General features: G+C 47.0%; 6 protein-coding genes across 6 annotated transcripts; 3 read left to right on the plus strand and 3 right to left on the minus strand.

Annotated features, from left to right (window-relative positions):
• Positions 1-7,690: 7,690 nt before the first annotated feature.
• Positions 7,691-8,627, minus strand: GGS22DRAFT_143190 (DUF1742-domain-containing protein). Its single transcript, XM_047958787.1, has 4 exons — positions 8,383-8,627; positions 8,064-8,324; positions 7,940-8,007; positions 7,691-7,886 (listed from the first exon to the last, which is right to left on the minus strand). The coding sequence occupies exons 1-4, from the start codon at positions 8,491-8,493 to the stop codon at positions 7,772-7,774; spliced, it is 555 nt and encodes a 184-aa protein (XP_047819227.1). The 5' UTR covers positions 8,494-8,627; the 3' UTR covers positions 7,691-7,771.
• A 230-nt stretch (positions 8,628-8,857) lies between these two features.
• On the plus strand, positions 8,858-10,723 carry GGS22DRAFT_143203 (Rtt106-domain-containing protein). Its single transcript, XM_047958788.1, has 3 exons — positions 8,858-9,062; positions 9,134-9,460; positions 9,514-10,723. The coding sequence occupies exons 1-3, from the start codon at positions 8,978-8,980 to the stop codon at positions 10,428-10,430; spliced, it is 1,329 nt and encodes a 442-aa protein (XP_047819228.1). The 5' UTR covers positions 8,858-8,977; the 3' UTR covers positions 10,431-10,723.
• On the minus strand, positions 10,643-12,275 carry GGS22DRAFT_143207 (Aldo/keto reductase-like protein). The gene is made up of 3 exons (XM_047958789.1): positions 11,920-12,275; positions 11,509-11,862; positions 10,643-11,443 (listed from the first exon to the last, which is right to left on the minus strand). The coding sequence occupies exons 1-3, from the start codon at positions 12,027-12,029 to the stop codon at positions 10,855-10,857; spliced, it is 1,053 nt and encodes a 350-aa protein (XP_047819229.1). The 5' UTR covers positions 12,030-12,275; the 3' UTR covers positions 10,643-10,854.
• Positions 12,276-15,700: 3,425 nt separating this feature from the next.
• Positions 15,701-17,821, plus strand: GGS22DRAFT_143222 (cytochrome P450). Its single transcript, XM_047958790.1, has 4 exons — positions 15,701-16,247; positions 16,300-16,416; positions 16,471-17,245; positions 17,304-17,821. Exons 1-4 carry the CDS (start codon positions 16,041-16,043, stop codon positions 17,738-17,740), a joined length of 1,536 nt encoding a protein of 511 aa, XP_047819230.1. The 5' UTR covers positions 15,701-16,040; the 3' UTR covers positions 17,741-17,821.
• Positions 17,822-18,934: 1,113 nt separating this feature from the next.
• GGS22DRAFT_200281 (uncharacterized protein) lies at positions 18,935-21,064 on the plus strand (the record flags this gene model as incomplete). Its single annotated transcript, XM_047966413.1, has 6 exons — positions 18,935-19,274; positions 19,333-19,510; positions 19,582-19,730; positions 19,799-19,907; positions 19,965-20,104; positions 20,164-21,064. The coding sequence occupies 6 exons, from the start codon at positions 18,935-18,937 to the stop codon at positions 20,997-20,999; spliced, it is 1,752 nt and encodes a 583-aa protein (XP_047819231.1). The 3' UTR covers positions 21,000-21,064.
• Positions 21,065-21,895: 831 nt separating this feature from the next.
• Positions 21,896-22,866, minus strand: GGS22DRAFT_188687 (uncharacterized protein; the record flags this gene model as incomplete). Its single annotated transcript, XM_047964746.1, has 2 exons — positions 21,896-22,623; positions 22,689-22,866. The coding sequence occupies 2 exons, from the start codon at positions 22,864-22,866 to the stop codon at positions 21,896-21,898; spliced, it is 906 nt and encodes a 301-aa protein (XP_047819232.1).
• Between the last annotated feature and the right edge of the window lie 747 nt (positions 22,867-23,613).

The following is a 23,613-nucleotide window of genomic DNA, read 5'->3' on the forward strand; positions in this document are numbered from 1 at the left end:
CACACCTCCCCCTTCAGCTGCTGTGCCGGAATACATTTCGCAAAATGTACCCCAATCAGATATCATATTATACTAGGGGTACGTAGAGAGCGTATCGCTAACAAGAGACCTGTCCCCTTGTGGCAGCGTAATGTCAGATGCATACGCTACCTAACCCTACCGAATTTACGCTTCAAGCATAGGGCTTATCCCACCCCCTTTAGTAGAAGACCTGGGGTCGCAACCTGGCTTACCGTCTGATCCTCAAGGGCATTCCCGTTCCCCCATGTCAGCTTGCGATCTCATTGAACATTCCGCGCCGTCAGACAGCTTGTTGTTGCTGACGCTATCGCGCGCCCGTGGAGTCTTTTTCGACAAACTGACAAATAATCCCTGGTTCTTTGTTGGTGGTTTTAATGCCACGAGCGTCTTTCGCTCAAAGAATAAGCGAACTAGACAATTCACCCTAATCAACCCCTCTCGCCAGCTAGTCGACTCGGGATTAGCTTACGACCCTCGCAAAAGCTTTTTGTTTGGCCGTGTGCGCTTCCCCGAGATGAGATCACCTAGATAGTTGCGACCTGTCAGCCTAGTCCGCGACAGAACTGTCGGTGAGGAAAGGTGGGATGTTTCAATCGTCGATGAAGGTCTTCCACGCCTCATTTCAACCTGTAACGCCGCGTCACAAGTACCTACATATCTGTTACAACTACTGACGCTGGGGCTGGCCTTTTGCTCTGAACACAGGACAGCTTCAATTTTGGATAGCTAGATCGAGCCAAGATCCTCTGCTGACGCCAAGGCAAACTATTTCTCTGTCTCGAAGAATAAAGATCAGACGTTTCTTAATGATTTCTTGAATTTACGTTTCATATGCTAAAACTCATAGTGGTCGAATTAGGCCTCGGGGTTTGGTTTTCCAGTGGATGATCCGTGCCGCCTGTCAGTTTTCATATTGCTCAGCCCTCCGCTAATCATTCTGATCATCACACTCTCCCCACGAAACTCCCTAGGAAGATAGGTTGATGACAAAAGGGCAAGCTCTGCTTACGGAGCCAACTACGTTACGTTATTGAATTTGGTCAATCTTAGTCTGCTACGCGGGAGGTTTTTGATAATTTTCAGCACATATCTAATCACATCTCAATCTCCGTCTTTTCATTGCCCATTGGAACTCTCCCACGCTTCGGTATCGTACACACGTCGTTTACGCAACAGCTGAAGCTCTTTTCTTACTTGTGAATTCCGTAATTGCCTCAAGTTACGTACAACAAAAGCACCGCGCAGGTTCCATTAAGCAATCTCCCTGATAAGGTAAAAAGAAGCATTGATAGAAAAAAAAAAAAAAAAAAGGAATAAAAGGTAGAATAATTCTCCGATAGAGAATAGATACCCCCTGTAAATTAGATCTACGTCACGCCACGAAGCTCCTTTCCATGCAGGAACGGCGAAGATAGTGGGCTTTGTGACAGGTCACAGCTACGACCGAGGAAAAAAGGCAAGCTCCGTTACATGCTTTGTATGTATGTACGTAGTATGTAAACTCGCTAGGGGTGACCAGCCTGGTGGGTGTACGAATTCTGCCGCGTGCATGGAGTATTATTATGTATGGGATAAGTCAGTCGTATGGAGAGACGGTAGGTAGCTGACGCAGTCGCATTCCTATCGCTTCACGAAAATGACTACTTACCACGTATACATGTGAATAATATTATATTCCTAAATGCGCACCTAGCAAACGCCAACGCAATCGCATGAACACACCGCGTACATATGTTTAACAGCTGTTTCGATGCCGAGCCCAGGATCCTCAGGGTCCCAGCTTTAGCAATTTAGCGATTCATCGCAACATAAGACGATACCTATGCTTTTTATAAGGGGCGGGTTGCGCGGGTTGCGGCTTACCTAGGCACAGACGACCTATCATACCTGCGCGGGAGATGGATCACGCTATACATAGAAAGCCGAAGCGCGTATCCCTGGGCAAGCTACCTACCTATCCAGCCACGTACGTCTAGGGGCGTTTTATATGAGGGCCTCGCCATCGTTTCTATGGGCGCTCGTCAGCCGGTGGCTTTTTCGATCTCGCATATACGTCCATATACGAAAAAAAGAAGAAAAATACCTACCTACCTAATTTTTAGGTGAGCGACCCGGCGCCCCATCCGTGTCTCCCCGCCCCCTCCCCCCTTCCGCCTTACCGTGCCGTGCGTCGCCAACGGGGCGCAAAATGCCGCCTGCCTTGGTAGGCAAACCGGGCTGTCGTCTCATTCACGCCAAGACGCGAGCCGCGCCTATCTCAAGCAGCATATAGCTATTCTCGTAAAAATATGATAATTATATATATGTAGGACCTGGGCAAATTTGGGGTCTCTAATATTAACCCTTCTTACCAAGTACTGCGTTAGCCTACCTAATTTACCTACTTAGGCACTCGCCCGCATGGGGTCGGCGGACTTCAACAGTGCATGAAATCCCCGGATTTGGAAGCCTGAGTACCTTCCTAACTGAGGTATAAGCGGGATATATATATTTACACATATGCATAGGTATATATATCGAGGATTACTACATATAAGGTATGTACCTAGATAGATAGGCGTTCATCGTCGTCGTCGTCGTTACCAAAGACGAGACAACCGCGGTTCCTGCGGTTAGGGGCTTAAAAGCCTTTCTTATTTCGACCTGTCTTAACGACAGATACGCTACCTATATGTATGTACGTGCGTGTGTGCGTGCGTACCGTTACGACCTCCTGCCGCGGGGAAAACTGGATCGATCCCGCGGACCGGTTGGCGTCCCGGCGGCAAGGCAAGGGGGGGTGGGAGAGAGCCCGGCCGCGAGTGCTGACTGCAGACGTGCGCGCCATCGATCTCCGCGGAGTCGCACGGCAGCAGCTGGGTCTAGGTGAGGGCGACGGGGCTGGCGGCGGATGTGTAGATATGTAGGTAGATAGATAGATAGATAGATAGAGTGCGACGCGGTTATCGTACCGTCGTGTCACGAAAGACCTTTCCCCGGGCGTGCGAGTGGGGTGACGGGAAAAGCGGAAAAGACGGGCCATCTGAAAATGTTGGAACTCCCACCCCCCTTTGCAGCCTGGGAAGGATCGATAATGTAATGTAAGTATATGTAGGTAGGTATGCAGACGCGGGTAGGGGGGGAATTGGGGGGGCGGTCAGCCGGAGAAGTGTCAAGTTAGGTAGGTTGGCTAGCTGGTGCGTGCTACATACGTGCTTCGCTAGGTTATCCTGCTAGGCTGCTAAGTATGGGTATCCATTGTTGGCCGCTCGCCACATACGTGCCTTTCGAGGGTCTGTGTCCCCGTGACGAGGACCCCCGGGAATCAGTAAATCGGATCGTCCAATGGGTCGCAATGCTGGTGTCCGGGGCGATCAAATCGTCGGCGATGATACGTGTGCGCGTGCACGCATATGTACGTTGGGGGTCAAGCACAGAGCAACAGCAGTAACGCCGTAGGTATCCTTTCTCCCCTCTTCCTCTTCCTCTTCCTTTTCCTTTTCCTCTTCCTCAGCAGGCACGAGGCACGTCGGTTGGCCACTATGGTCAGATTCAGGTAACGACCGAGAGGATGAGCGGGTTTTGCTACCCCTCGGTTTTTGGTGGTCGCAGAGGCCGAAATAAGCGTAATATTTAGGTGATCATGTCAGCAGAGAGGGAACACACAAACGATATGTTTTTGGCAGCACTAAATAACATGACCTTGTGTCGCAAGCGACCGTGCGGCGCAGGCGTAAATGCGGCTGGCTAGGCAAGAACATTAAGTCCGAAAGGTGGCCGCCGAGAGAGGAAAATACCACCGAGTAGCATCTCAGTGATAATAGCCTCATCTGTCGGCTGTACCTCATCGGCCGGCCTCGGTGTGACTTAGATGGGGGTTAAGCAGTGTCAAGGAGATGTTGTGCAAGTACCTATCTGCTAGGTGTAAGCTTTTGATTTTTATTGTCCCATGTGGAATGAGATGTTGGATTGGTTCGGCTAATCATAAGGATCTTGCGAGATCTGACTGCGGACCGTCCGCGCTCTGCCAGTTAGAGGCGCATAGAGCACTCAGCTTAACGCCGAACTAAGCAAAATATGATGTATGACGAAACATATCATAGGTTGTGTACGGACGTATGGTTCCATACATACGCTGTATACAACTGTCCACTGCGTTTAGCTTCGTGGATATGCCGACGTATAACGCTGCGAGATCCTGTTGAAATACCAGGAACAGCAAGTCTCAATTGCCGGATTCTATGGGGAAACGTCCGATAGGAATCGACATTCGGGAGTCCCGAGTTTCGCGTATGCAATGCTGGTCTCGTATGCACAACTGTAAAGTCTGCAAACAACAAGAGGGATATGGCATGTTCCCAGCGTTAAGCACGTAACATATCCACGGCCGTGTACATACCTAGGTAGCACGACGTTGAAACCCGCTATCAAGCCTCCGCAGGATGGTCATTCTAGAGTAGCACAAGAAAGATTTCGATTGTTAGGAATGTTTCGTCTTGTCCTGGCCCGACCCGAACTTCTAGTTCGTACTATCTATAGAGGTCTCAGGATCAGAGCCCCTCTAACTTAGGGAAGAGCTTGCGATGTAGCATAATGTCTGTGTACGGTGTGCCGTTAGGAATCTCGCGATGAGAAGACAATGCTCCTAGTAAGTTTCACGTCGGGGATTGAGGTGGAATTGATTTGGAACAAGTTCCTGGCTGGTTACTGCCAAGCCCATTTAGTATGTCGTAGGGCTAGCCGCCAGCCCTATGCAGCCCAGTTTCGATAGATAGGGTCGGTTTAGTGCATCCGTAGACTCAGCCACCGTCACGTCACAAGGGAGACGAGAAGCATAAAAATCAAAAAAGTCCCAAGTCTGTCTGTTTTAAGCACTCATGGTCTTTTTTTGTCGGAATATTGAAATGCGAGGGCTTGGGTAGTAAGCTGGCGGGTATCGAATAGTTCCCACAGACCTGCAACTCTTATTTGACGCATTGGACACCGAGGCCAAGTTATCCGTAGTAAGTAGCAAAAACGAGTTTCCCCTCACGGAAGAAGCCGAGGACCCGGAATCGGTGTCTGTGTAACATCAATGCGGACCCGTGAAGCGGGAAAACCACGGGGGTCTGTCGGTGTGCCCGCAATCCATCGAACGAGAAGGTGCGCTTGTGCCACTAAAAGGTTCGCATTGTAATATACCCCTGAAATAATGTTGGTATGTCCTATACGAGTTCTATCAGCGAAGACATACTGTAGTTACCCCAATCTATTCTTTTTCTTCGATTTATAATATGATGTAGTAGGATAATGAATAGATTCTTGCAGTATAACCATGCAGGGTTCAAATGCGAGAAATCGCTTCGGGGCTGAATCGGATTATCCGATCAGAAAACCCACGAACCGTAACATAATAGGTACTTACCTTGGTACTCGTATCTAAGTTTCACCAGGGGTAGCTACCTACATAGTCGGTTGGTAGCCATATACACCATAGCGTGTTAGCGATCCCTGGTGTACTTATGTAAGGGACGGGAGTTGCCATTTTGCCTTATGCATTGCAGAATGACTGTTAGAATTTCCCATAATGAACCTTGGAACATTACCAAATCAAAGATAGATATGTACCGACTTATAGATTTCTTAGGTGTGAGTGACATCATCCCCCACATTTGGTCAGCTCTGTTGAGGTGCGAGTCCGAGAAAGATAGTTTTCTAATTACTTGCTGACAGCCCGGCAATTCTGCAGTGATTGCAGTGATCCCTGTGCCGAAACCGTACCATGGAGGTATACTGGGTAGCTCGTAAGCCGCGGCCACAGCCGAGTGTAGCTCGATGTATGTAGTTAAGACTTGAGCAGATCCTTGTCCCGTGGGAGTGCACGTAGAGGCAGCGTGGACGAATTATTCGACAGTGTTATGAAGGATTGAGAGGGGGGTCAACCTAGAGCGTCAGCACTAATGTACAACTTTCAAGTTAGACGGTCCCCGCGCAAATAGGCAACAAGATAGCCCGGTCCATCAGCCGGACCGAAGACATTTAGTAGTACTTTATAGGACAAGAGTAGTGAAAGTACACCAAGGGGATATGGGGACGGGTCGTGTAACAAACCTCAAATACAAGCTTGAATGTGGGCCTATTGTATCTGGGATTGTATTAGGTACTTCCATATTGTGCCGCTTTCATCCATAGATGCTGTTGCGGGACATTGACGTCGGAAGCCTTGTGGGTTTAAGCACCCCAAACTAGGACAGTCAACATCCCGTAGTAATGGCAACAATCACCGAAACTAAATACGGAGAATCAACATGTAACGTGGGGGCGATGTGTGATAGTTACTGAGGAATCGTTAAACCCATATATTGCATCTCATGGTCAACAGAATGCCGGGTCTGTCCAGTTACACGACGGTCGTGACCGATCACCGGGACAGATCCGAACGCTCTAACATGTACCCCTAAAACTTACAACGGCTGAAGAAAGTCAGTAGACCCACATGCTCCGTGCTACCTCTCGTAAGGCTGATACTTTGAGGTGCCAGTCTGTATCCAATCTGCTTAGAGAAAACCCGAGTATGGCCGAAACACAATTTTTCGTGAGCGCAGGTTCATGTTGCACATCTTAACGTTACCTTTCCTGCAGTTTTGGAGGAGCTTCTCAAAAGGGGGCGGGTACGCGCAGTTCATTTGCAGGATAAAGTGACAGCACCCCTTTCTCGTCACACACTCGCTCGCGCGCGCGCACACATAATATGCGCCGAGTCCATTCTAGAAAAGACGAATATAACTTCCTAAATGCAAGCACAACCAGTGTTATCCCCGTGACCTTGTTTGAGACGTATCGGTTGCATTAATGCTGCATCGGCTCATCAACGCGAGAGATGACCGGTAGATCAACCACTTCTAGGTATTAGGTGTCACAACATACACTGCCTCGCTATTCGATATGGTATCATCAGACCTCGTGTCGTGTGTTGTCGATGCAAAGTAAGCGCTAATCTTGATGCATTGGGCAGCAGAAGCGACGAAGTCGTTGACTGAGGTAGGCAACTCGCCAATGCTTCTTAAATGCGCGTAGCATTTCCCCAACAATATGGGAAGCACATATGATGCGAAGTGACGAGGACAAAGCTCGCCAAGTACCTGCAATCGATATCCGGGGCGGAAGATAAGACACTGGTGTTATGTAACCTATAGAGTAAATTTTGTTGGTGAGAAACCATTGTCAGCCTTATAAGGCGTTTTGAAGGCTTACTGCCTTTGGCTTAGGAAAGCCAATCGATTTCGGTGGTCAGCTTTTCAATGTTTACCCCGTAGCCTATTGCTTTGCAGGGCAAGCCACCTAATCGAGATAGACGCAGCTAGGCCAATACGGCAAAGATAATCGTCTGGTGTGTCCCTAGAGTAGGAAGATGGTGTGTTGATGTGAAGTAAATGCGCATTCCCGCAGTGGTATGCCGGGCCAAGACACAACCTCGCCGGCTTACCAATTCTATCAAGCAAGTACTCAACAAAAGTACTTGGGGCTATGAAATAGGTGTTTTAAGGGTATATCAAACTCTTTCTTTAGCGACCGGGGTATATATTCCAATGATAGCCAATGATTCGCCGAATATTAACTGTTCTTCTTAGATGTCATCGTTTTCTAACAGGGCAAATTAGCCCAGATAGGGTTATACATGTCTAAGAGCGTAATGTAAATAGGGGTAGGTAGTATCGCGGGAGGTTCAACTTTGGAGCAAACTGCCTGGGCACTGGCACGAGGGGCAATTGGAACCCGAGATATTCGCCTGTCAAGGTAGATTCTTGGGGACGGAAGGAAAGAAATTGGGATTGCTTAAGCGTTCCCGATTTCTTTTAGCCATCTCAATTTGGCGTTTCTTGTCTAGCCGTTGCTGATAGAAAGTCCTATAGGCCATCAGCAAAGAGAGTTATCATTCGAAATAAGAACATATATAAACCTTTGTAATGAGAACACTCTTGGCTCCTCTTCCTCTGGTTTTGGCGGTGTCTTGTCGTCTGTTTTATCCTGAACAGGCCAATTAGTAAGGATGCAATAGGTCAATTCCCCAGGCAGAGATATACTTTGGAGTCCGGCTTTGGATCATCTTTCTTATCGTCCTTTTTGGTATCCTTTTCGTCGTTATCCTTGGTCTTGTCTGAGTCCTTGGCCGATTTTGATTCCTTTTCTTTCTTTTTACGCTGTTTTTCCTCATACTCCTTTTTGGCACGCTCAAGCTCTTCATCCATCTCTTTTTTCTTCTTGGCCGCAACAGCCTCCTGGTCGATGATAGGAGAACAGAACCCTCTATCTTTTAGATGGCTGGGGCAGACATAGAAGAAATCCTAGTGACGGATATATTAGGAAGAGGTGCCTCTAAACCTATGCTCTGTTACCACCTACCTTGCTCTCCTGTGTGATAAGGACACTGGTGCTAGGTTTGAAGCAAACCTCGCATGCTTTGGCTGAGGTGTCGGCTACCTTCCGATGGTTCCAGATGTTTGGAAAAGACATGACTCCCTTGCCTCTAAACAAAAATAGACAAGTAGAAAACGTACGACTTAACAGCTTCAGAGCCTTATACGCTGAAATGAGGTTGAAGCAGAGCTTAGTTGTTCAATGTCGGTGCACATAGTGGTAGCTTAAGGTGAGAAGGTATCGGATGTGGGATGTGGGGTTGGAGTTGGACCTTATCGCATTTCGCGCCACATTCGTGTGGCGTTAAAAGAGCGACTTGGCAGGCGCGGGTTACAGCCTTGGCATCTAAGAAATCCCCTTTTTTAGGAAGCCCCTGTACGTCATTGCCCAGTGCTTACGCTGTAGCAGTAGCAAAACTCTTAGCGCAAAATAATATTTATTCAATTTCCAAACAACATCACAGCATTGAAACCGTGATCTGAAAAGCGAACTATAGCCTCGTTGTTCCCTCAACAACTATAATCAATCTTATTGACTTTTTATTTGGGGTGATACCCCATAACAATTTCTCCTTGACGCCATGGCTGGTGGTCTGGATATTGAGAGATTGGACTCTGTTTTCAAGTCGCGACCAGATATCTTGAAGGATATCCACAAGGCTGCCGGTATTTACCAATTTAATTATTCTACGCATTTAAACTTTTTTACTTCTATCGTCGCTTACCCCGACCTCTAGATTCCCCATCGCGAGTCCAGCTATTTAATAAGATCGCAAGTTTTGTCTATGAGCAGATCGGCGACCAACAATCCACTTCATCATCGCTCAAACGCCGCCGAGTAGATATCGAACCTTCCCAAAATGGAACCACACAAGATGCCACGGCGCCAACCACCATCGAGGATGTGGCCAGCGAGAATATACTGCTGGAAATAAAAGATATATCCGTCTCTATCCCACAGCGCAAAAAGTTTGAGCTGTGCTTCACCCCCAAACACATATATGCCCGAGTTCCAGGCACAACGACACCTTTGCCTAGCATAGTGTACGCGTGGAAGGACATTGGTATGCGTTTTTAACCATTTGACGACCTAATTTTAAGGCTAATCATGATATAGAATATGCGTTCTACCTTCCCGTACCTGAAAAGTCACAGGTTCAACATAATTACATCCTGTTCCCCCGAAACTCCTTCTCTTTATCAAAATCAGGCACACCGACTGAAGAGCCGCTTGTATTCACCGTATCAGCCGCCGCACCGAAACCGGGTTCGATTGGTGGGCCGAATGCCGCCGCTGCTTCTGCCGTCTCTGACTCCTATACCACCTTATTCCATTGGGCCTTGAATAAGTGTCTTCAGGCAGCCAAAAACAACGTGCAGATAGTAGCAGCGGATCCTACGAAGTTCCATAGCAAAGTTCGTCAACCACACCGACCAAAGGAACCAGCCGTTCACGTGAAGGCTTTCAGGGGATCCAAAGACGGCTATCTCTTTTTCTTAGAGACCGGAATTCTGTGGGGCTTCAAGAAACCGCTGTTGTTCATACCACTGGATAAAATTGCCGCAGTCAGCTATACGAGCGTGTTACAACGCACATTTAACGTGGTGGTTGAGGTTTATACTGGCGAAGCCGGTGATAACGAGACGACCGAGGAGATCGAATTCTCGATGTTAGACCAAGAAGACTACGGAGGCATTAACGGAGATTATGTCATGAAGCATAAGCTTCAGGATCGAAGTATGGCAGATCAACGGAAGGCTAAGAGGGAACTAGCTGAGAATGCAAAGGGGAAGAAGGATGCTGATGGCGAAGGAGAGGATGCGAATGGTGATGCCGGTGAAGATGGCATGACCGAACTAGAAAAAGCCCAGTTGGAGGCCGAGCAACAGTTGCAAGACGAAGAGGATGAAGACGAGGAAGATTACGATCCTGGTTCGGAAGGCGAGAGCGAGGGTTCGGGAACTAGCGACGAGGAGGACGATGATGATGATGACGCAGCGGAAGACGACGAAATGGATGAGGATGACGAGTAAGAGGTAACTCCAAGACGTCGATGGTAGGATCCCACGCATCAACGGCGGACATGTAATAATACCTACAACCAAGTAGGCAAGCGTTGTTTCTGCCGAGTAATTCGTTTCGGCGAGGCACTGTTTTAGGCAAGAGTCGAAGGAAATCCATGGCTTCGACCCTCGAATATCGTATCATAGTGACTACCTAGGTACGTCATATCAGCCGGCTTTAGCCCTTACTTATGAAACAAGCCTGTATGAGCCGCATAGATTTCTTTCAGCAATTTGGTTGTGGCATGTCGGATACAAATACATCTCGGGGTTGATACGACGGTGGATTATCATGAATAATGCAACATATAAATATATTCGCCTAATTACATTGATCTATATGGTGTAATTTAGGTACGAAATAGCCCGTCTCCTCCCTCTGATTAGTTGAGACTCACAAAGGAACAGTGTCCTGGAGATGTGCGGGAGGAACCGATCCGAGTTGGGTGTTTCGAATGCCCGCAACTTGTAAGTTCCCGATAAGGTCTCTGACTTGCTTGTTCTCCTCGGCAGAAAGTGTGACATTCAGCGCACCTAAGTTTTCCTCCAGGTACTTGGGTGATTTAGTACCAGGGATAGGGAAGAAGTCGTCTCCCTGCGCCATAATCCATGCTAGTACCAACTGGCTTGCAGTATGGCCCTTCGCATTTGCGAATGCCTCAAACTTTTGCACCAACTCTAGGTTCTTCGGAAAGTTCTCTTTGCTGTATCTTGGCACCAGTCTGCGGTAATCCGTTGGCTCGAAGTCATCAGGAGACCTGTAGCGGCCTGTCAGGAAACCTCGTCCGAGAGGCGAGTAAGCCACGACGGCGACTCCCAATTCCCGGCAGGTGGCAAGCAAGTTGGTCCCTTGTTCGTTTTCGATATCCAACGTCCAAGGGCTATACTCGATCTCGACTGCGGTGATCGGGTGAACCGCATAGGCTCGTCGAAGCGTGTTGGACGAACACTCGGACAGCCCAAGATACTTAATCTTACCTTCCCTAATAGCATTGGGTTAGTGATTCTGCTCATTCTGCGCTCGGGTCCTATCTATTTAGGTCCTTACTTCTTAAGTTGTGCCATAGCCTCCACCGTTTTCTCGATGGGGGTTTTGTCATCAAAACGATGGCAATAGAATAGGTCAATGCTATCGAGCCCGAGTCGCTTCAGAGACCGCTCGCAGCTTGCACGGCAGTTCTCAGGGGAACTATCGATGAAGATATTATGCGCGCCGTCGGGCGTCTGATTGAACTCAAGCGCGAATTTTGTGGCCAAGAAGATATCATCTTTTCGTTCCGGATGTTGCTTGAACCATTTGCCCACGAGGTCTTCGCTATCACCATAAGCATAGGCGGTATCCCAAAAAACCTCACCCAGCTCCCAGGAGCGGTCGAGAACCTTTAGTCGTTCCTCATCAGACCTTTGCACAGAGTTAGTTTTCCGAGTGCCAATGGCGTTTTGGTGGCTTTGATCTTACCCCGCTTCGCCGTATCCGACGCTCATGCCCATCAAGCCAAACCCAAGTTTAGTTACCTGAGGGCCATCCTTTCCTAGTTGGCCAGTTGGGAGCTTGACTGGAGGAGACATGATGCTAGTTGATATCGACAGATTGATTCTTCTAAGTATTACTAAGCGGCCGAGAGAGTTGGAATCTTGCTGGTTGATGTTCAAATTTGTTTAATGGGTAGCATGGCAGATTTATATATTCAATTACCTCTTCACTATCGCGCGAAATAATTAAGTAACAATACTTGTCTACAGCGCTACCTCGATCGCCACTTCAAGATATTCTATGAAGTTACTATCTAGTTGCGTAAGTCACCGAAATTGCTGGCGTCATTCACTTAGGAAATAGAGTGCAATTCGGCAATAAGGGCTTTAGGCGGCAATTTCCTCTTCAATTGACTAAATATCATATTTCATTGAAAGAAAAAGATCGCAATGAAGTCCCTTCGGTGCTCCGCGGACTCAATGCAATGGTGTTTCTACATAATTCCGACTGGCACCGTAGTTAAGCATTCGGATGGGATTAGGGTCATCGTGCATTAAATCCGCTACTAGCAGAGTTCCCGCAGCCTTAGCCTCGATCGCGCCCTGACTAAGAATATGAAGCCACGAATATGTGGAACGTGAAGCATCATGCTCAGTGATGGATCGGCTTTCTCATGACTAATATTTATATGTTACGTAAGGTAGATACCTACTAAGTATACCTATTATTTGAGGCTATGATGTAAAATCACCTACTCGACGTCAAAACCGACATTCTTGATCGTCAATGAAGTAGTTACCATTTTATAGAATAATCCATCTGTGAATATCTAACCTACTATATTGTGTGGATTCATTCCAAGCTTCTTCAAATCCCACCATCCACTTCCAAGATGCGCGTTTGGCGATGATCGCTTTTGATAGCGACATTCGGACATCAAAATTTCGATACTTACTGCTTTCCTATTTCTACAAGGCATGCATTTGCTATCAATTATTTCATCCATCTAGGAATATTCAAACCGAATTTGAGGTAGCATCAACTACGAATCTCTGTTTGCGGGGAGGAAGAAAGTCACCATGTCTGGATATGCGCCATGCTTATGTCATCTTGAAAAGGGGGGAACTTAGAGTCTCGATATACAATATTTCATCGAACCAAAGAAATGTATTGTGTCAAATAAAAATGACAATATTGTTTATTGTAGAATTGGAAGTAATTCGAAGTAAAACACATATTATTAAGTTCTTCCCTACCCGAGTGTCTATTATATGAACACAATTAGGAGTTCAAATAGACTCGCACATTACGTAAGCGCAATAAGGGGAGCTACTTCCCCTATTTACCCGTCAATGCCATTAATACTACGCATTTGTCCCCTACTACATGTATTGTTATATAAAGACGTATGCCTGAATTCTTTACTCTACCTACAAATTCCGAGGAGACCGTTACCTACTTCGTAGCGAAAATACTTAAACCTAACTGATGATGGATTATTACCTAATACACGACGCGGAATAATCATTATGAGGAAATTACTATTAGCCTGTAAGTCCTTAATGGTAGAGAAATAGTGGCTTCATAAATACCTTGAACTCTTTCCGTTTACTGGCCTAGTAAATGAAGTATTCTAATAACGAGAGGGTATTTACATGACTAAAAATACCCAAGGTATCCCAAAAACTCACTATTCATGGTGGGGGTTATGCTTGTGTTAATCACCTGGACAGTCTTACGGTAATAAGTAGGTAGGTAACATACCTAGTTTTAATTGAACTGCTCCTGGGAAAGTGTATTTTGGAGTATTTACTCTTAGGCTGTAGTTTTGCTGCATAGTCACGATAGTATGCCTACATAGTAGGTCAATGAGCTAATCCATATCTCGACTAGAAGAGTTCCTCGAGTACTTCCTAGGATATTCGCTGGGGGGTACTTGACGTTACTAGTTGCCATTTTAGTGTCCTAGGATCATAGAAAAGGCTCGAACCCCTTTAGTAGGATAGTAGTCACCTCGTATGATTTACACCAATGATAAAAGTCGCCGTCGAGAATCAAGACGAAGGAAGGCTCGTTTCAAACGAATCGGACTTAGACCCATTTCGGCCTCATTGTTTGATCACCATGAATGCCGTGGGAACGGGATGACGCCAGCACTATATCGGTACTGAATTGGGAATACTAGGGCTTAGGTAGCAAACAAATTAGACCGGTTCCGACCATTATCTACCGAAGAACCTGATTCATTAAATCCGTCTATATCTCTTTATAAAGTCCTATGCCAGAAATAAATAATACAAATTTATCCTTGGTCGTGATATGCGCAACAGCATTAAGAGTCGATAGCCCCTGGTAGTTAGGAGGGTTCAGACTTTAATGGTGCTATATTATGTTCCAACATTTTTTATCGATGAGCGTACTGTCATAGGGATTGGTGCCAAGTTACTGTTGGCATCAGACACATACTACCTATAAGCTTCCTTTCCCTAACATTTCCCTTATTTTCTAACATTGGCCGAGGAATATTGTTTCCGGATCCCTCAATGAGAAAGAACTTGCTTCGCCTTACATAAAAGCAAGACCGATGCTATTCGAGAGCTGCCCCACAAAGCCATGAATTAAAGGACATAAACGAGGCCCGCTGGAACTAGGCGCCGACTACCGGATACCGAAGAGAGAGGGGCTATATGGGACACTTCTTGGAGTATCCACGGCGTTGAAACTGTGCCGCTCATGAGTCTACCTATGGGAATCATGCGATGAGTACAATACTATCACGCGCCATTAGTTTCGGGTTGTAGGATACCTATATCTTGCCGAGAGCGTCATTATCTTCGGGTCCCGCGTCTGTTGGAAGGGATTTTCGTCTCGGTGGCGGTTAGATATACCAACCAACTAACCTATTAACTAATATTTAACTTTGATATAATCGTGGTTGCGTATTCTTGGACCCTTCGCTTTCACAATTGCCTTCTATGCATATCGGATGTCTCTCATTCCGCTGTACTATTTGGATCTGGCCAGAGAAAGAAGCAAAGATTATCCAAGACTGAGTGACGATCCACTTAGAAAGTGCAAAAGTCCCGAGAAACTCAATGAGAGGCATTAAGAATCCTGTGACCATACGATATATTATGGAGGCTCTTCTCTGATATCCACTTTCTGCTATGACTCGAATCATGAGCCACTCTAGTTCCTTGGTAATTATGTACGTGCTTGCGAGCGTGAAAGTGGCACTTGGTATAGGCTATTATATGGATTTTACGTTAAAAAAAGAATGTACCTATCTATCTGGGGAGTTCGTCTTAAAAGAAAACCGCCAGATAGCATTGCGGGGCGAAATGCCGTGCCGTTTGAGCTTGGGAAATGCTATAGGGAAGATCCAAGAAGCTCTTGTTCACCCCGACGATTATATGTGCGGTTGAGGCAAAGTACTTATAATTACGCGCCGCAGTGGCTATCATAGATACTTTAATTATGTATGAACTTTCTTAGGTAAGTACCTAGTAGTCATCCTTCGAGGAAGTATGTGCCGCGCATGCAGTAGTTCTGTAGTTTAAATGGATGAATCCCGTGTACTTTCGTCGAATCAGGTAATCGTATTCGTGATATAATAATCCCGATTGGTAGGAAAATCAAGCTTAATCCGCTTCCTACATGGGTTACGTCAACAGCAACTGGCACTCTTATAGTGTAATTGTGCAAATGTGAATTATGTTTCGTATAGCGTATCCGTATTCGGAAAGGAAAGCCATGCCTGATTGGATCCTAACCCTTGGGAAAATCCTCAATGCTACTAAACACGATCAATATCATGCAAAACATTGGTGATTCTCTCAATTGTGGGGTATTGAGAACCTACATAGGCGGGTAGGTAGATATCGAGGAGGTAGAACGGGATCAGGTACGGCTCGCTTAGCACCTCGGAAGCTTTGTCTTATGCAACCGAGTAAAGTGATGAAACGGTATCTGCGTATGCAGAGGAGAGCTGATAGCGAGGCAGTGAGCGTTAATATAAAGTCGTTTGCTTCTGTGCAGGTTGCATCGTGATCTTTGTGTTCCCAACTCTATCTCGATACACACACCACCAAAAGCTGCGTTCAAGAATGGAGGTCCTCCAACGTGTTCTTCCCACAGGATTACCTGTATCCATCCAGGTGATCGCTGCAACCATAGTTCTTGGCATTGTCTATTCACTCGTTACCGCAGAGAGACCGTTTACTGGATTTCCAGTGGTATCATTCGATGGAAAAAGCCCCGCAGAAAGTTGGATGTTCCATGGCAAAGAAACACTAGAAGAGGGATTGCGACGGGTATGATGGATATGATCTTCGACAGACCACTACCTGCTAATGAAATGTGCAGTTCTCCGGCCCATTCCAAGTCATCACAGGAACCGGTCCAAAGATCGTTTTGCCTAATAAATTCGCCGACGATATTCGCAGTCATCCTTCTCTGGATTTCAATAGAGCCTTTGCCAAGGTACATATTTGCGGCTTGTATTTATGAAATAAAAGAAAGTATTGACAGATTTAGGATTTTCTGGTACACTATCCAGGCTTCGATGGCTTCCGCGTCGGCTTAAGCGGTGACGAATTAATCCAAGAGACTGTACGAGTGAAACTAACTCAGTCTCTCGGCCTGATCACGGAAGATCTCGTGGATGAGACGACAGACGCGCTGCACGTTGTCCTTGGTGAGAGTAAGGAATGGACTACTAGGTTCATTCGGGATGATGCACTCGAAATTGTCGCCCGACTTTCGTCTCGAGTGTTTTTAGGAAGCGGGATATGCCGTAACCGAAGGTGGCTTGACATCGCGAAGTCTTACACCATCGATTCATTCGTGACGACACGTATTTTGCGAGCTGTTCCATCGTTCGTGCGCCCTATTGCTTTTCTGTTGCTACCACAAAGCAGAACTCTGAGGAAGGCCGTCCGGGATGCACGTGATCTCATCGATCCCGAGGTGGAACGACGTAAGGCTGCCGTCGACGCAGCTAAAGCAGCAGGGTTGAAACCGCCAAAAGTTGCGGACACGATCGGTTGGATGTACGAGATTGCCAGAGGCAGAAAAAAGGACTTTGTCGCTGGACAGCTTTCGCTAACAACTGCTGCTATTCACACGACCACGGAGACAAGCTGCTCGGCACTGCTTGACATCTGTGAATACCCTGAAGTTGCTCAGCAACTTCGAGAAGAGATCATTCAGGTTATTGGCGAACACGGTTGGGCTAAGACTTCGTTATCTAAGCTCAAGCTAATGGACAGCTTTTTGAAGGAGGGACAGCGAGTCCGCCCGATGAGTAGTTGTACGTTTAACATGGCAGCATGATTGCACCGTTTTTGGCCGAGCTAACGAGAAAGCAGCTACGATGCATCGATACGTGGAGAAGAAGGTGGAGATTTCCGACGGCACGACGTTACCACAAGGATCACGGGTGGTAATTGCTTCCAACTTCATGGACCCGACCATATATCCCGAGCCGGAGAAGTTCGATGCCGCTCGATTCCTGAAGATGAGACAACAGCCTGGCCAAGAGAATAATTGGCAATTTGTTACGACTAGTCCATCTTATACTCTGTTCGGACATGGACAACACGCTTGTCCGGGTCGATTTTTTGCGGCAAATGAGGTGAAGATTGCGTTGTGCCACCTACTGCTCAAATACGATTGGAGATTTGTTCCAGGCGAGGGTAGGCCGGCACCGACAAATTTCGAGGGTGTTAACGGTGTTGATCAGAAATCGAGGGTCCAAATTAGGCGAAGGCAAGCAGAAATTGACCTCGATCTATCGCCAAATTGACCTGACGAATTGTTTTACATTGTACCTAGGTAGGTAGTAGGTTGTTAGCTGTTGATGTATTTTAAAGTCTTAGACTATTCCTATTTACTGAAATTATTAAAGATTGATCTCTCCCATTACCCCTCGTTGGCTTGTTGGTGGCTTGTTCGCTTGTCTCAGCCACCCAGCATAGATCGGAATGAGGCCCACACACCGATCGTGTCTGAGAAAAGAATCGAAGTTAGCTCTACCTTAGCACCCCTCACACTTTCCCATAGATGAGAGTTTATCTCCTTAAGAGATAGAAGGTGCTTTCAAGATTGCGAAGAGGGAGCCTAGGTTCTTTTGAGCAACTACAACTGCAAGATACAGTTCTCCAACAGTTTTTCTTAATTTGATTAATTAATCATTGGACTAGAACCCCCCTTGAAAACTGCGCATTCTCGAGCGGGTCTATTAGCTGCTGTGGATGAATGTTCAGCTCATTTTCGTGTTCAACAGCCCAACAAGCTACCTACCTAGGTAGGTACCTGGTAACTAAGCGTCTCCCCCAAGGACAAAATTACAGTGCATAGAACGTTGCCAACTCTTGAATCAATTGGGCATCCTATACCACGAAGCCGGTGAAGCCGAAGCCGGATGCGCTAGGCTTTAAAAGCCAGGTGTTCTAGGTAGTAAAAACAGCCCTGGAGATCTTTCAAGCAATTTGAAGATCCCGCAAGTTGATATTCACATTCATACTCCTGAAATTTCTGTGATCGATCTAACAGATGCGGATTAACAAACTTAGGTGACTATCAAAAATCGGATAGTTACCTAAGTATCCATGAGACTCTCATGTTTAATTTTGAAAAATCAGATAAAATTTGACCAAACTGATAATCGACGTTGTAGGTAGGTCTCCAGTAGCGGAAAAGGGGCACAGCATCCCTCTTGTAAGCTTTCAAAATGACGAGGTCACATTGAACTTATTTAATTGGCCTACTCTGTCGAATCCCTGGTCTTATATCGGCAGTAAGAGGGCGCAGCTTATACATAAGTGCGAGATCCAACATTCGAGATGTCAAACGAATTTTTCATCCCTCATTCTCCAATTACTGTCTTTCTCACCCTCAGTGAAAATCACCACTTTCACCCACCTTCTCTAGCCCACGATTCAAGACACCCTCTAAAATGCCCTCCCTCAACCAAAGCGCTCAACCAGAAAACTCAAAAATGTCGGGTTCAGAACCCGACACGGATGGCTCTGCGGTGATCACCGCAGGGTCCAGTTCGCAGATACGGTTGGTAATAGCCGAAACTAATAACGCGAGTACTGTTGCTAATCACGGCTTGTTTTCTCCTTGTATAGACCCGGAGCGTTCCGAAATTTGTTGTGAGAGCGACCGGTCGCTTTCGGATGCGTCAGCAAACAACGATGACGGTCGCGCTGCTACCGACGACGAGGTGCGCGATCTACTGCACGTAGTCGATCGAGTCCCCGTCCGGCTCTGGATCGCATGTGTTGCTGGCATTCTGGAGCGCTTTGTTTGGTATGGGGCTACTTCCCCTTTGCGTAAGTCGAACTCCCAGTCTGGCGAAGATCCAAGGAGTAGAAGCTGACTATTTTCTAGAGAACTACCTGCAAAATGCACCCGGCGGCGAAGTCCCCGGTGCCCTGGGCTTGGGTCAGGCAACTGCATCCAATATTGTGAATGCGCTTATGATTGGGTCTTGCATCACCCCTGCAATGGCTGCTGTTATTGCGGATAGTTGGTTGGGTCGCTATAAGACGATGTTATATGCTGCTATGTAATGTGGAATTCTTCCTTCTGTCATTTCTTTTTTTCTCGCCCTGTGGATAGTTGCTAACATTATCGCAGCATCGAATCTATCGGGGCAACTATCCTATTTGCGACTTCGCTGCCTGTCGCTATTGAGGGGGGAGCTGCTTTGGGTGGGGTGATTACGGCTTGTGTTCTGCTGGCTGTAGGATCCGGGGCTTTCAAGACTACCGTGGTACCGTTTATTGGTGAGCATAAAATCCTATTATTCCGATCCATCTATTTAGAAATCGTGCGTGAAATTAATCTTTACTAGCTGATCAATACGATCAAACCGGCTTTCGAATCCGCACGCAGAAGACGGGCGAGAAGACTGTGAGCAGTCGAGAGTTGACCATTACCTATATTTACAACGCGTTTTTCTGGTTAGTACCTATAATTCACCCATTCCCTAAAGCATAGGGTCCTAATAGTGAATGTAGGGCTGTCAATATAGTGGGGTTCTTCGCTGATTCTACGCCACTGTTGGAGAAATATGTCGGCTTTTGGCTGGCCTATCTGGTCCCATGCTGCTGTATGTGGCTGGTCCTGATTCCAATTCTTCTTGGCCGGAATCACTTTGGTCAGTTCATTTACCCTCTCACGATCTCTTTCAGGGCGAACTAGCTGACATTAGTTTAGTCCGAGCATCGCCAACAAGCAACATCATGCCCGACGTAGCAACCGCCTTACGGTACGGCGTAGCCGGCGGTTTTAGAATGGATGCGGCGAAACCAGATGCCCAGCTCCAACACCACAATCGCCAAGTCCCCTGGGCCGACTCCTTCGTCGAAGACATCAAGCGCAGTCTTCTGACCTGCCGAGTACTTCTCCTCTTCCCCATCCATTGGCTCTGCTACAACCAAACGTTCAACAACCTGATCTCCCAGGCAGGTCAAATGGTAACCTACGGCATCCCAAACGACATGATGAAAATCGCCGGCGCCATCTCCGGCATCCTGGTCGCACCCATCATCCAAAAAGGGCTATACCCACTCCTCACGCGGAACCAAGTCTCATTCGGTCCCATCGCGCGCATGATAGTCGGATTCGTCATCTTGGCTTTATCAATGGCATACACCACCATCGTGCAAAAGCTCATCTACGAAGCCGGGCCTTGCTACGACGCCCCTCTCTCCTGCCCCGCCGCGCACGACCACTCCGTGCCTAACCAGGTCTCCGTGTTCCTCCAGATCCCGATCTACTTCGGCGGCGCGATGGCAGAGGTCTTCTGCCTGACCACAGGCACAGAGTACGCGTATAACAACGCCCCTGAGCGGATGAAGACCTTGGTCCAGGCTATTTGGCTTGCGATGGCGGGAATTGGGTCGTGCTTGGCGCTTGCGTTTACGCCGCTAACGAGAGACCCCCATCTGGTTACTATGTACGCGATTTTGTCCGGGCTTTTGGGCGGCGCGACTGTTTTGTTGTGGGTGCTTTTTAGGAATGTGGATGATGTTAAGAAGGAGAGTGAGTGATGGAATCGATTATAGGGGGTTTTAGTGTGCTAAATGTGGAAAGGGGTAGCCTAGAGTGAGGGGTTATTTGGGGTGGGGGGTCAGAAAGATAGGGGACTTGTTGAAGTACAAAAGCTTAGAATAGAGGAAAATTGCTGGACTGCTTGATTATTCTATTCTATTCTGTGACAGTTTATAGTCATTTTAATAGAATAAATTTGTGCATGGAAGGACTAACCGCCTAGCACACGAAATGACAAAGAGAGCAGATATGGAGGCCTAATACGAACATCTGCGTCGAGGGGGTCCATATGTCGGCTATGTTCCTTGCCCAGAACGAGTACATAAATGGACGAGTGAGCTAATGCCTATGACTTAATAGCGATTTGTCCGCTAAATTAGTCGCTACAGCTCAGGGGGCTTGGTGCTAGAGAAGGACGCCACACAGCGCTAAGATATGCTCTAACATACCTCCAGGGCTGTGATAACCTACCTCTCTATATGCAAAGGGCGATATCAAGTGAAGCCTACAGTAATAATGTCACCACCAAGACATTTTAAAACGCAAAATAGATGTTAAAAACCCGTTCGTATTCTGAAGGCAAATATAACAGAAGCAAGGAACTAGTTACATCAAGCCCTCAAATACATGGGGAACATAGTGAGAATGATCCATGTAGCTAGGACAAAGATCTTCCACTAAGCCCTAGGACTGCCACTGTCCTGATGAAAGAAACTTGTAATAAAAGCCAGCAATCCACTCCAAGCATAACCCATTGATCAGCGAACGGAGACACATCCCTGTTCTTCAGTCGTGGCCTACTTATAAGGTTGTAGGAAAATAAAGCGATAATCCATTCACCTCCTCAACCCCTATACCCTAGAAGAGCGACGAGAAATCCTATTACTTTGCCCATCTAGTTGTCAGCATGGGGGTAGAACTCGTTATCATCTTCTGAATCGAAGCCTCTAGCGGCCTCCTCCCTAGCCATACGGTCGGCAAGAGTCTGGCGTCTGCGGTTCAGCCTTCTTGTACGGTGCGATCGACGCGAAGGTTGTGACAACGGGGTGTCTGGGTCCATCGAAGTGCCCATTGGACTGCCCGCCATCTGCAACTGGTGCGATTCAGCAAGCCAGAAGTCCTCCTGGTTCTGCTCACGGCGGCTTTGCAATGGAGCATACTGTGCGTTGAATGTGGGGCTGCTGACTATGACCTGACGAGGATCGGTGATGATCTGGCGACGGCTTGGCTTGAAGTCAGGTTCATAAGTGTCGTTATTACCAGAGTTCTGGGTCGAGACATGGAAGCTAGGGGGTCCAGGGACGCTTCGGCCTTGGGGTTGTTGGGAGAATCCAGGGGGCGCACGCATAGCTCGTGCCTGAGGTTGATGCTGGAATGGGTCACCAGACACAAAGGGGAGGAGAGACGTCTCTCGATAATGGCCACGGATGGGAGTGCGTATTCCAGAGTCATGCTGGTCCTGAAATTGCGGCGGGAGCACCACCTTAGGAGTGTTGGACGTCGTAGACTCCTGACCGTCTGACTCTGGCTCGGGGCATTGGATAGGGATCGTGGTCTTATCGAAGGGATACGCAGCGTCCAACCACGGGATAGCTTTGCCATAAGCAGGGAAGCCTCGGGTAACTGTTTATTCATAAGTAAGCTTGTGTTTCATTATTTATTAGATAGCATCGAAATAGGTTGCTTACCCGGCATGCGGTGATCTAATGCTACAGAGACACGACCCCATGTCTCTAGGGTAGAACTTCCTCCCGGCGAGCTAACGTCAGAATGCATGTCGGCATAGGAAGGGAAAACGAGAGGGAAGTTTCGAGAGCCTTCAGGTCGTTTCTCCTTAGGGAGATCGTAATCGCAAATGGTGGACATGACGATGAAGCTTGCGTAAGTGTAGAAATAGCAGGGTAATTTGTGTAGGATAAGGTAAAATGACGGAAGATATGAGATGATTCAAGTGTAGATATCTACAGTTGAGAAAATCTCGGGTACAAGAAGAAAAAGTTGATTCGTCGAATTTGGCGATAAAACCAAATTAGTACCAAGTTGAAGAGATGTTGAATTTGGTGCAGAGTAAGGCTGTGAACACCTTGGAAACGGACAGACATCCTTAATGTTCTCCACCAAAAAGTAGAATCCTTAGGGTTAAACTTTGAAGTCGGAATAGGAACGATGCAGTGATTTGTTTCTTAGATCAGGAAGGAAGCAAGTTGAACAATAGGAAAGTGCGGCGTCGTGGAGCGGTTATGCGTTAAGTTGGGCGCAGGTACGATTATATCAAAGAAGGAGCGACCCGGTTTTCCTCCGTGGCTCTAACAGATAACTGCTAAGAAGGCATCACCATGAATCGGCGTGCCTTCCTTACTTAGATAGGTAGGTACCTAACAAGTACCAAGATTTACAGGTACATATATGTATTCGAATACCGCCGGCTAAGTTTATGTTAATCTATGTTGATTCATACACAGAGCCGTCTTTTGTGATCCTGGGCACCCTTATTCTAGAAGGCATTAATTTGGTTATCGTGACATCTTCATTCCATAAACTATTTTTCTCTTCAATTTACTTTCGAGTAGGATGTAGGTAGGATAATAAGTATCTAGATATCAGCACAAGCTA

The sequence above is a fragment of the Annulohypoxylon maeteangense genome (genome assembly GCF_022496945.1).
Source record: "Annulohypoxylon maeteangense strain CBS 123835 unplaced genomic scaffold GGS22scaffold_8, whole genome shotgun sequence".
NCBI lineage: Eukaryota > Fungi > Ascomycota > Sordariomycetes > Xylariales > Hypoxylaceae > Annulohypoxylon > Annulohypoxylon maeteangense.

Excerpts from the sequence above, each read along its gene's own strand:
- GGS22DRAFT_143190 (XM_047958787.1), bottom strand. The coding sequence starts at position 8,493 with ATGTCTTTTCCAAACATCTGGAACCATCGGAAGGTAGCCGACACCTCA. Across the intron at positions 8,325-8,382 it reads TTATCACACAGGAGAGCAAG|GATTTCTTCTATGTCTGCCC; the intron begins GTAGGTGGTAAC and ends ATCCGTCACTAG. Across the intron at positions 8,008-8,063 it reads ATCCAAAGCCGGACTCCAAA|GATAAAACAGACGACAAGAC; the intron begins GTATATCTCTGC and ends TGGCCTGTTCAG.
- GGS22DRAFT_143203 (XM_047958788.1), top strand. The coding sequence starts at position 8,978 with ATGGCTGGTGGTCTGGATATTGAGAGATTGGACTCTGTTTTCAAGTCG. Across the intron at positions 9,063-9,133 it reads GGATATCCACAAGGCTGCCG|ATTCCCCATCGCGAGTCCAG; the intron begins GTATTTACCAAT and ends CCCGACCTCTAG. Across the intron at positions 9,461-9,513 it reads GTACGCGTGGAAGGACATTG|AATATGCGTTCTACCTTCCC; the intron begins GTATGCGTTTTT and ends ATCATGATATAG.
- GGS22DRAFT_143207 (XM_047958789.1), bottom strand. The coding sequence starts at position 12,029 with ATGTCTCCTCCAGTCAAGCTCCCAACTGGCCAACTAGGAAAGGATGGC. Across the intron at positions 11,863-11,919 it reads GTCGGATACGGCGAAGCGGG|GTCTGATGAGGAACGACTAA; the intron begins GTAAGATCAAAG and ends CTCTGTGCAAAG. Across the intron at positions 11,444-11,508 it reads GCTATGGCACAACTTAAGAA|GGAAGGTAAGATTAAGTATC; the intron begins GTAAGGACCTAA and ends CAATGCTATTAG.
- GGS22DRAFT_143222 (XM_047958790.1), top strand. The coding sequence starts at position 16,041 with ATGGAGGTCCTCCAACGTGTTCTTCCCACAGGATTACCTGTATCCATC. Across the intron at positions 16,248-16,299 it reads TAGAAGAGGGATTGCGACGG|TTCTCCGGCCCATTCCAAGT; the intron begins GTATGATGGATA and ends TGAAATGTGCAG. Across the intron at positions 17,246-17,303 it reads AGTCCGCCCGATGAGTAGTT|CTACGATGCATCGATACGTG; the intron begins GTACGTTTAACA and ends ACGAGAAAGCAG.